A 12,630-nucleotide genomic window follows, 5' to 3' on the forward strand; every position below is an offset into this window, starting at 1 on the left:
CAGTGCTTACCCTACAGCAACATACCAGGACTCCATAAAACACTACATAAGTGGTATTTTTACTAATTTTTCATTAATGATAATAATGACAATACATGGAATTGGTGATGTGGTAGAAAATGTTTAATAAGTCACTCTCTGAGTGGGTTTAAACCTGCTGAACTATTTCTCACCCTCATATAAATGATATGCATTAAACTGAAAGCTCTTTCAGCATTAGCACTGAGTCAAACCCTGATTTGTAATCATGCCAGTTTCCAGGGTGGGAGTATATTTCTACCATTGTTGTTGTTGTTGTTAAGTGCCATCGATACAAACCTAGCAAGCACAAATAACCTCAAGAGCATAGATAATAGTAAAATGTAGTTAAATAATTCAGAAGTTAGGAGATTTTAATATTTTTTAGTCTTTATTTTGAAGATAATTTATTTGTTATATAACTTTTCATAATGGTTGTGTTTAACAACTGGCCTGCAAGATTCCTGAAAATGTAATGACCAGCTCTCACAAGCCGGCTCCAGTGCTTCCTCTGCATGGGATGCTGCAGTGAAATAGCTGCACTGTCAACTGTGGGGGGTATTGAGTAAAATGGAGAGTTGCCTTATCTATGTGTGATTCTGAAATTTTTCTGTATACTCAGATTCCCAGAGACAGAGCTATCACTTTCTTTTGTTATGAGTGGCCATTTTCCCTTACTTTCCCCAGAACAATTCTTGTACTTCTGAGAGAAAGAAGGTAATCACTATGCTCTAAAGAACTGCAGACCCTCTGCTTTCTCAACATTTATTTTCTGTGGTCTTTCTATTGAGAGGGTGCTAAACAACATCTTTTCACTTAAATATGAGAACTTGGACGGAACTTTGTTCAAGAGCACCACGTAAACTCTCCCTAAAGGACATGTGATCAGTATGCCAGCTGGGCTTTCTTTGCTTGAACAGTCGATACTGCTTCCTTTTGTGAGCAAGAGATTTACCGACACTTGGATGGCTCAGGAAGCTTTCAAGTCTCACAAACTAGTGTCAACAACATAGTTTTCCAACTGACTTTTGAGCTGACGTACTTCTTGTTTCAGATTGTCTCCTACCTACTTGATCTTCCAGAAAAAGATGAAGAGGAAGTGGAGCGAGCACAGATCAACAGCTTTGACAATCTTTGGGGAGAGACAGGTACTTTGTATGGACACAATTACTGTCTTCTGTCATAGCCATGTTGGGTCTGTGTGGACTCCGTATACCCTGCTTTTTTCTTCAGTATATCTGTGGCAGTTTTCTGTATTATGACTTTTATTTGGAGACCAACAGCCAAAGTAAGAAATCATGCAGTTGCCTTCTCTTAATTTTCTCCCTTAGATTCTCCATACCATTAGCAGCCAAGTCTTTATGCAAACAAATCTTTTCCGAACTATTGTTTCAGTAACGATTGGAAGGACGGATATTTTCCTTACCTATACCAGTTGTTATTGTTGTTGTTGTTGTTAGGTACTGTAAAGTTGATTCTGACCCATAATGATCCTATGCACAACAGAATGAAACACTGCCCAGTACTGCACCTTCCTCACAATTATTGTTACACTTGAACCCATTGCTGCTGCCACTATGCCAATCCATCTCATTGGAAGTCTTCCTCTTTTTGCTGACCCTCCATTTTACCAAGCATGGTATCTTTCTCCAGGAACTGGTGCCTACTGATATTATGTCTAAAGTATGAGAAACGAAGTGTCACCATTCTGGCTTCTAAGGAACACTCCAGTTGTATTTCTTCCATTGCAGATATGTTTGTTCTTCTGGTAGCCTATGGTACCTTCAATGTTCTCCAACACCACAACTCAAATGCATCAGTTATTTTATGGTCTTCCTTATTTATTTAACTTTCACATGCATATGAGGCCATTGAAAATACCATGACTTGAATCAGGCACACCTTAGTCCTCAAACTAACATCATTGCTCTTGACCACTTTAAAGTGGTCTTGTGCAGCAAATTTGCCTAATGCAATATGTCATTTAATGTCTTGGCTGCTGATTCTATGAGTGTTGATGGTTGATCCAAGAAAAATGAAGTCTTTGACAACTTCAATCTTTTCTCCATTTAACATGATGTTATTTATTGGCCCAGTGGTGAGGGTTTTTGTTTTCTTTACATTAACGTGCAACCCATACTGAAGGCTGTAGTCTTTGACCTTCACCTGTAAATATTTTAAGTCCTCTTCACTTTCAGCAAGCAAGTTTGTATAATCTGCATATTGCAGGTTGTTAATGAGTCTTTCTCCAATCCTAATTCCACAGTCGTCTTCATATAATTCAGCTTCTCAGATTACTTGCTCAGTATACAGATTGAATAAGTATGGTGAAAGAATACAAATCTGGCACACACCTTTACTGATTTAAAACCATTAAATATTCCCTTGTTCCATTCTAACAACTGCCTCTTGGTTTATGTACAGGTTCCTCATGAGCATAATGAAATGTTTTGGAATACTCATTCTCTACATTGTTGTCCATTGCTTGTCATGATCCACATAGTCAAAAGCCTTTGCATAGCCATTAAAGCACAAGTAAACACCCTTCTGGTATTCTCTGCTTTCAGCCAAGATCCATCTGATGTCAGAAATGATATCCCTTGTTCCACATCCTCTTCTGAATCCAGCTTGAATTTCTGGCAGTTCTCTGTTGATGTACTATATTGTGCTATCTTCAAAAAAATTTTGCTTGTTTGTAATATTAATGATATTGTTCAATGTTTACCACATTTTGTTGGGTCATCTCTCTTTGGAATGGGCACAAATGTGGATCTTCCAGTTGCTTGGCCAGGTAGCTGTCTTCCAAGTTGCATGGCCTAGATGAGTGAGCCCTTGCAGTGCTGCATCAATTTGTTGAACGATTTCAATTTGTCTTCTGTGAATTCCTGGAACCTTGTTTTCACCAAATCCTTCAGTGCACCTTTGACCTCTTCCTTCAGTACCATCGGTTCCTGGTCATGTACTACCTCTTGAAATAGTTGAACATGGACTATTTTTCTTTTTGGTAGAGTGACTCTGTGTATACCTTCCATCCTCTTCGGATGATTTCTGCATCATTCAGTATGTTGCTCATGTTGTTAAGTGTCATCAAGTCCATTTTGACTCAGAGTGACCTTGTTCAGGGTTTCTAATATGTGACTGGTGAGTTTGAACTGCTGTCCTTGCAGTTAGAAAGTCCGATGTTTATCCTACAGCACCACTCCAGGACATAGAAACCTCAGTATTTCAAGTTGAGGTTTGACTTTTTTCTTCACTTCTTTCAGCTTGAGAAATGCTGAGCTTGTTCTTCCCTTTGGTTCTAACTCCAGATCTCTGCACATTTCATTATCATTTACTTTGTCTTCTCAAGCTGCCCTTTAAATTTTTCTGTTGAACACTTTTACTTTCTCATTTATCCCATTCACTTTAGCACTTCTATGCTGGAGAGCAAATTTCAGAGTCTCTTCTTACATCCATTTTGGTCTTTTATTTCATTCCTGTCTTTTTAATGACCTTTTGATTTCTTCCTGCATGATGTTCTTGATTTCACCCCACAACTTCTGGTTTTTGATGATTGGTGTCAAATGCATCAAATCTGTTCTTGAGATGGTCTCTGAATTCAGGTAAAGTATGTTCAATGTCATATTTTGGCTCTTGTGGACTTGTTTTAATTTGTTTTCAGCTTCAGTCTGAACTTGCATATGAGCAAATGATCTGTTTCACAGTTTTCCCCCTGGCCTTGTTTTAACTGATGATATTGAGCTTTTCCACCCTCTCTTTCCACAGATATAGCCTGTGCATTCCATCTGGTGAGATCAATGTGTATAGTTGACTTTTATGTTATTTAAAAATGTATTTGCAATGAATAAGCCATTTGTCTTAACAAAATTCTGTCACACAAAATCCAGCATAATTTTATCACCAAGGCCATGATTTCCAACTACTGATCCTTCCTCTTTGTTTCCAACCTTTGCATTCCAATCACCAGTTATTATCAGTATATTTTGATTGTATGTAAGATCAACTTCAAACTGAAGAAGTTGGTTTTTAACTTATTAAGTGCTGTGAAGTCACTTCTGACTCATAGCAACTCCTTGGGTTTCCAAGGAGCGACTGGTGGGTTTGAACTGCCAACCTTGTGGTTAACAGTACAATGCTTATCCTACAGCACCAAACCAGAGTTCGAAATAAGTTGATACAATTCTTCAATTTCACTATCACTGGCTTTCGTGGTTGGTGCATACATTTAAATAATAGTGGTTTTAACTGGTCGTCTTGTATGATTATGGATATTATCCTATCACAGACAGCATTGTACTTCAATATAAATCTTAAATATTCTTTTTGATGATGAATATGTCATTCATTCCTCATCAGTTTGTTGTTCCTGGAATAGTATATGTATGCTTGTCTGACTCAAAAATGGCCACTCATAGTGCAGTTCAACTGAATAATGCTTAGGATATCAATCTTTATGCATTGCATTTCATTTTTAACAGCTTCCAATTTTCCTAGATTCATACTTCGTACTTTCCATGTTCCAATTACTAATGTATGTTTCCAGCTGTTTCTCTTCATTTTGAGTTTGCTGCATTAGCAAATGAAACTCCTGAAAGATTTACTCCATTCACATCATCAAAGTCAGGCCTACTTTGAGGAGGCAGCTCTTCCCCAGTCGTATTTTGAGTGCTTTCCAACCTGAGGGACTCATCTTCCAGCATTATATCTGACAATGTTCTGCTGCTACTCATAAGGTTTTCAGTGGTTAAACATTCACAAGTAGTCTTCTTCTTCTTCCTAGTCTGTCTTAGTCTGGAAGCTCCACTGAAACCTGTCCACCATGAATGTTCATGCTGATATTTAAAATACCAGTGGCATAGCTTCCAGCATCACAGCAACATGCAGGCCACCACAGTATGACAACCTGATAGACAAGTGATGGTACTATACTGGAGTAGAAAATAAATATGTCCTTCTTCTTTTTAAAATTGATCTTTGTAGTGATTGGAATAAATATATTTCCCTTGCAAATAACTTTTTCTACCTGTAGTTGTAAACCAAGAGGTTAATTTTTTTATTATCATGTTAAAACGACATCTGACGTTGTTAAACATTATGAGTAAAGTTTCTATGTGGGTACAGAATGAAGGGTACTATTCTATAATAGTCCTGGTGTGGCGCTGTCAGATAAACACTGGACCACAGGGTTGGTTTGAACCTCAAGGTCAGCAGTTCAAACTCACCAGCCACTCCTTAGAAACCCTTTACAGGGTCACTGTGAGACTCACTGGTACTTAACAACAACAGCAACTCTATAATACCATCTCCAAACAATTCCCCTTGGCCTGTAGAAAAGCAATTTCTTTGTCATTTGGTACGTATTACATAAACCAAAGCCTCTTCTTTACTGCCTTTGAAAGAAATGATTATTGTCTTTCCTCTAAGTCTAAACTAGAGCATCTGGAGAACCATTAGTAACCTTTAATGTGTTTTTATGAAACCAGGGCAATGACAATTGTAGCGTCACCACAGGTACATGTCATATTTGCTTAGAGGAGCTGATAATGAGATGGCCAATTTACAGGGAATATTTTATTAAACAAAAAGAGTATATGTTTTGATTAGGATCAGAGTGTTATTTAAAAATAAGACAAGATTTTCTTGAACACATTTAAAATGTTAATGACCTATTGAATTGTATTGTGTCATTCCATGATTTCATAGCTTCTTTAGGATCATGTAGAATGAGCCAAAGCACAGGAATTTGCTTCTCAAACAATCCCTCCCTCTGTTAGAGCCAAAAGAAGCAGATGCCAAGCAGCTGCAGCTTAAGAGCCCATGACCGATTAAAGGAAAATATGCAGCTGGAGACAGCTGCAGTCGCTCTGCCCACCCTGAGGGAACCCAGAGAACAAGCCTGGGGAAAGGGACTGGTCAGAACATCAGCAATTTTCAACTATACATTTGTGACCTACAGCTACAGAAAGGACACCTCTCCAATCAGTGCAAATTTACCATACCTCCTAACTGACCCCTTATTGCCAAGGCCATGGGTTCAAAACTATTGAAAAGGGCAAAAGTAGTGGCAAAATGGTGAGACTAGATAGAAATTACAAGAGTAGAAGACATAGTAATGAATATTAAATACAACAGCACTATCATGAATATGTTGTAGTAAACATGAGTGTGCATACGTCTATTCATGTCACAGCTCTTACTTCTCTAGGAATGGGATTGCTGGATCATATGGTATTTATATTTCTAGCTTTTTGAGGACATTCCATACCATTTTCCGTAATTTTCCATTCCCACCAGCAATGTATCAGAGTTCTAATCTCCCTGCAACCTCACCAGCATTATTTCTGTTTTGTTTGATCCGTGCCATTAATTATTGTTGCTTTGAGATGTTTTTATTTCTCTCTCTCGAGTAATTAAGAATCATAAGCATCTCTTCTTGTATTTGTTGGTGACCTGAATGTCTTCTGGGTGAAGTGTCTGTACGTGTCCTTTGCTCATTTTTTATTTATGTTTTTTGTCATTTTGTTGTGGAGATGTTAAGAGTTTTCTATAAATTTTAGAGATTAGTCAGATATGTCACTGCCAGAAATGTTTCCCATTCTATGAGTTCTCTTTTCACTGTTCTGGAGAAGTCTTTTGATTAACATAAGTATTTGATTTTTAGGAGTTCCCAATCATCTAAATTTATATTCTGCTGTTTGTGTATTTTTAATGTTTGGTCTAGTTGATACCTTTTATTTCCCTTTCTCTCATTGCTATAGCTAGGATTTCCAGTACAGTATCGAATAAAAATTGGTGCTAGAGAGCATCTTTGTCTGGTTGCCATTCTCAAGGGGACTGTTTTCAGTCTCTCTAATTGGGAATAATGCAGGCTGTTGGTAGTGTATATATGCTCTTAATTATGTTTAGGAATGTCCCTTCTATTCCTATTTTGCCAAGATTCTTTGTGAGAAATGGGTGTTGGATTTTATCACATGCCTTCTCTTCATTAATTGAGATGATCGTGTGACTGTTTTCTTTTGTTTTATTTATGTAGTGTGTTATACTGACTTTTCTAATGTTGACCCATCCTTGCTTACCTGGTATGAATTCTATTTGGTCAAGATGTATTCAGTTGTGTTGTCATACTGTGGTGTCTTGCGTCTTGCTGTGTGATACTAGAAATTGTGCCACCAGTAGTTTACATACCAGCAGGGTCACCCATCATGGACAGGTTTCAGATGAGCTTCCAGACTAAGACAGAATAGGAAGAAGGAAAGGCAGACTACTTTTGAATGTTTAGCCACTGGAAACCTTGTGAATAGCAGTGGAACACTCAGAGCCAGACCATTGAATATTGAAACATTATGAATAGCACCAGAATATTGTCAGATACAGTGCTAACAGATGACCCTCGGATTGGAAAGCACTCAAAATACAACTGCCTCCTCAAAATAGAGTTGACCATGGTGATATGAATGGAGTAAATCTTTCAGGACCTTCATTTGCTAATGCAGCACAACTTAAAATGAGGAAAAACATTTGTAAACATCCATTAGTAATCAGAACATGGAATGTACGAAGTATGAATCTAGGAAAAGTGGAAGTTGTTAAAAATGAAATGGAACCCATGAACATGGTTATTCTAGGCAGTAGTGAGCTGAAATGGACTGGTATTGGCCATTTTGAATTTGAATCTGACAGTCATAATGGTGTCATTAAGATCAGAAATGCAGATGCAAGTCTCTCACTAGCCAGCTGCAGGTTACAGACTTTCCATTCCATATATGTGGGCAATGTGTAAGATTTTGCCATGTAAAAGAACACAATTCAGTATGCCACTATAGATTTTAAATGAGAATAATCTTAATGATGCCATTTTTACCTAAGGAAACTAGGGTAGACATGATTTTTCTGATCTGTTTCACTTAGTATATCAAGTCTAAGATACCACTAACTAAAGAGTTGCACCATTTTTTTTTTTTTTAATGTAACTACAAAAGAAAGGAAAAAACTGTGCCAATGCTGATACAGTTCTTTATTGTCACATCACTTATAAGATGCATCCTGATTTCAGGTGTTAAAATATTAATAAGAAAAAATGCATCTTTGAATCAGTGAGATACATCTTAACATATAATAAAGCATTAACTGCAATATGATTTTTTATATATCAGATTTTTTAAAGGCAGCTACTTTATCCTTCCAGATAGCATCTTCCAGTGCTTAGCTTTTAGCATCTGGCTGATCTCTTCCCATTCCCTTATTATGAAACAACACAGAAGAAAAGCAATTAAGTGTTAAGATTATTGACCACTCATTGCTCATCTTCTGTTATGGGCACAGACCAGGATCCAGCATTAGGAACTTGTAAAAACGCTGGAACATATAAGCCAACCCTTGGAAATCCATGGCCAAAAAGAAACCAAAGTTCACAAAGAAAACCATATTCTATTAATTCATGCTCTCATCGTGTTTTACCTAGATTTCTTGTAGCTGCCTTCCTTCCTCTAGCCTCACCCTTTGTCACCCTTTCATGACTCATTCCCCAGACTTCAACCAAAGTGATCTTTTTAGCCACAGTCTTTTCATGTCACTTTCTTGCTTACTATTGGCCACCTATAGAATAAGGTTTGTTTTTTTTACATTTTTATTGTGAATTGAGGAATAGTTTATGTGGGAGAACATCGGTTTTACACTCAACATTTCATTGCAATTGATTACAGTCTCCTCCGTGCATCATCATTCAACAGTATTTGCTTCCAATCCCTCTGTTTTTGTTTTTGTTTTGTTTTGTTAGGGGGTGAGGAATGTACACAGAAACACTCATGAATATATAATAATTTAAACAACCAAAGGGCACATTTTACAAGCCTGCCTCCTGGCCACCAGCACTGAGTCTTTCTCTTTCCATGAGTCTAGAATGCTCAACTGTTCTCTCTCTCCGTGTTCTCATCTCTGCCTCCATCTCTGGTAATGCTGCTTCTCTGGATAGAGTTCCCACATTCTGTTTGTGCTTCTCTCCCTTAATGGTCCTATAGTCCTCTCTTCCTAGACTGTAAGATTAACTACTCCCCCCTTATTGTTAACAAAACTAGAAAAAGGTTTTAAGGTAGCATAAAAAGGCTGTTTGTGATCTCCAGATTCATCTAGTGCCTGTCTTCTCCAGCAACTTCCATCCTGTTTGCCACCTCAGTGCCTTTCAGCATGTTTTCCCTTTGCCTGCCATGCCTTCTTCCTTATCCTTATATGCCTATAAATCTCATATTTATCTTTCAAAATCTAGCTCAACTTGTCATCTCATTCTGGAGACCTTCTCAGACCTTTCTTCTCTGTGCTGCCTCTATACCATGGACACAACTCTGGTGTGCTTTTCACGCTGTATAGTAATGTATTTATATGTAGTTTTCCCCTTACCTGATCATGAGTTCTTTGACAACAGGGAATCTTGTCTTTTTTAACCCTGCCATTTCTTTTCCTTAACCTACTTAGCACACAGTGTCTGACAAATAGCATAATGAATGTTTAACTAATGACCGTTGTTTTAGATAACAGTGATCCATTTATGTGTCTCCCAACTACCTCTTGACCCGTCTGCCATACTCATTCAAGGTTGAAAATAGATAAATAAAAGTGTCATTTACTTCACTACATTCTATTTGGCATCAGCATCCCATCCAAGCAAACTTTGGCTATTTCCCCAACTTTTTGAGTTGCATCCTGTCTGCCTCTTCAAATTCCTAGATGTTTCCCTTTGTGAAGAGACTATTTGTGTCCAATAACCTTATCAACATGACAAGCTGGGAGACAAATTCTGTTGCTGATCTCATAGAAAGAAATTTGACTACTAACTGCTATCCTTAACTCTAATAATTATTTCCTTATTTTACAGAACTGGCTTTAACTTAATTTGCTTTCAAAACTTTTAACAGTTTTTTATTAGACTTGTATGTATAAAATCCAGCCAAGGCAACTTCTTGCTGTTGGATTTTGAAAAGTCCTGATTTCATCTTGCATAATGGTGTCATTTGTTGCTGAGATGAAATCGGCCAGCTGTGTTAATGACCATGTCCAACTATCAACTGAAGACTACTGCCAAATTACATCATACCGTAAGCTGCAGAGATGATACAACAAAGAAAAAGGCCAATTGGAACATTTCCTCTCATATCCAATGGGGAGAAATGGGCCAACAAGAGCAATATAGTTCCAGGTTAGAGTGGATAATGTAGCTTTCCAAATGGGCATTCATAAATTCTGAACTATGTTCTCTGAACTGGCATTATTGCTGACAGACTTGATCATGTAATACTTAATTTTCTCCATCATGCCTGTCTGGCGAGTACAAACAGTTACCATACTCCACTGTTCCAACCCTAGGGTGGAGGTTTGAGTCCTCCCAGAGGTATCTAAGAAAATCCTGGCAGGCATTGAAAACCCTGTGGAGCACAGTTCTACTCTGACACACGTGGCGGTACCATGAGTCACAGTCAGCTCTGTGGAAGCTGGTTTATATTTTATCCAGTCACTTTAAGTTCTTTTGTGGAAAAAAATGTATTTGACATCCCCACCCTCCTCCCTGGATATTAAAAGAGAAGTTGCTACAACCCTGTCACCGATTACTAAACCAAAACCCCAATCCTTTGCCATCGAGTCGATTCTGACTCCTAGTGACCCTATAGAGCAGAATTGATTTTAGAGACTTTAAATCACTACAGGACCAGACAACTCATCGTTCACCCTTGGAGCAGCTGGTGGGTTTGAACCACCAACCTTTTGGTTAGCACCCATTGATTAACCTGCTGTGCCACTAGGGATCCTTTGTCACCTATTGTCTACTTTAAATGAGATCGGAGCATATGGTTAGAATTGTCCTAAGTGTTGTGTTATATGCACCAACAAGATGACTCCTGGTGTGATGCTGTAGGATAAGTATTAGACTGCAAACCATAAAGTCTGCAATTCAAACCCACCAGCCGCTCCTTGAAAACCTTATATAAGGTCACTGTGAGTCAGAACCAACTCAACAACACTTAACAATAACAACAGTGACTCTGGAATATTGGTGTGGCACTGTAGGTTAAGCTCTGGACTACTAACTGCAAGATTGGCAATTCAAACCCACCAGCTGCTGCTCAGAAACCCTACTACAGGATTGCTATGAGTCAGAACTGACTCAACAGCACTTAACAACAGCAAAGTTTCGGAAATCCTATACAGAGTTACTATGAGTCAATGGACTCCACAGCATTTAGCAACAACACTGAGTGTCTAAACCGAATCACACTCAAATTCTGAAACTACTCTTGCTTTTTAACCCATATACAGAACTAAAGTGCTTTGGGTTTGTTTTCCCCTGAATACTCAGAAATTTGAACTTAACAAAAAGGAAGATCACTTGGATTTAAAGAACAACAGACAAAACTAAATTGTCAAGCAAATAATTATACTCAATAACAACTTAATCATCTAGTCAGGACTTGGAGAGGACCAAAATGGACAGAAATGCCAAGTGTTGATGCTACAAATTGCAAAGTAAAACCAAAAATAAGACAAGCCAGAGATAGATCTATTTTAAGAGTAAATTTATCTCCTAAAATTTTTTCTGTTTTACTTCATAAGTCCTTTTTATCCTTAAGGAAGGAAAAGATTACTTAAGGGCTTATCTTAATGGAAATTACAGGTAGTCTTGGTTTTGCATATGAGTCAATTGTGGTTAAATCAAGCCAACCCCAAAAACAAAAGGCCAAAATTTGCACTTAAAAAGAAAAAATTATAAGTGACCATTTGATTTGCATTTCAGTTGCTTCCCTGTTTAGATGCCATTTGCAAACCGAAATGCTATATGCACCCACCAAGTATTCTCATTTTCTGAATTGTCACTGGGCTAGGTGACCACAATAAACTGCCACAGCAGCTGTCCAGGTTATTTGGAAAAAGAAATTCTGTATCTTTATTGTTTAAATGAAGCATAAATGCTGCCATCTTCTAACAATGGTTACCACTCTTCCTGTGAGAACGTCGTCCAGATATTGCCTTGGTTCCGCTTGGTAACTGGTGGTTTGGTATAAACCCCCAACTAGGACCTTACCCCAAAGGATCTCTGGAAGGAGAACTAGGGTAAACTGCCTTATCCCATATGAGGTCACCGATGAGTTGTCATGAGTGTTTACTGGCAAATGCTCAAGAAATCCAATCTGTACTCATTTTAGCAAGAGTGAAGCTTTGTTAGTTGGTTTTACAGAATCAGGTGCCAAACCCAGAAGACAAGACAGGGGTAGGCACACTAAGCAGCTGTTTTACAAGTGTTTTTATTTCCTGTCTCAAGAGCCCCTCCCTTGCTTGTCATTGACTGATTACTAACGCTTATTTCCTTTTGATGGTTGCATTCTTATTTTAAAGTTTATACTTCTTGAATGGGTTCCTTCCCCCTCCCCTAATTGATCTCATTTATACATACCCCAAGTATATGGGCTTCTGTGGTTGCTATATCAGCCAACAATCTGTGCCTGGGTCAGTTAAGAACTTCTGGACCTTAGTTTCCTTATTCTGGAAGATGAACTGGCTTGGGATTTTATTTCTCACATTCCTAACCCTCATCAGTTCTCAAAAAGAAATAACCCTATATACTTAAAG

The 12,630-nt window shown here is 38.0% G+C and overlaps 1 protein-coding gene across 1 annotated transcript in view; it reads left to right on the forward strand.

Annotated features, from left to right (window-relative positions):
* The window catches only part of TANC2 (tetratricopeptide repeat, ankyrin repeat and coiled-coil containing 2), a 401,543-nt gene that overhangs the window by 366,006 nt on the left and 22,907 nt on the right, over positions 1 to 12,630 (forward strand). Inside the window, exon 17 of the mRNA XM_006833558.1 lies at positions 1,073 to 1,166. Within this exon, the coding sequence (XP_006833621.1) occupies positions 1,073 to 1,166 (94 nt within the window). The remainder of the gene's footprint in view (positions 1 to 1,072; positions 1,167 to 12,630) is intronic.

Source organism: Chrysochloris asiatica, unplaced genomic scaffold (genome assembly GCF_000296735.1).
Source record: "Chrysochloris asiatica unplaced genomic scaffold, ChrAsi1.0 scaffold00007, whole genome shotgun sequence".
NCBI lineage: Eukaryota > Metazoa > Chordata > Mammalia > Afrosoricida > Chrysochloridae > Chrysochloris > Chrysochloris asiatica.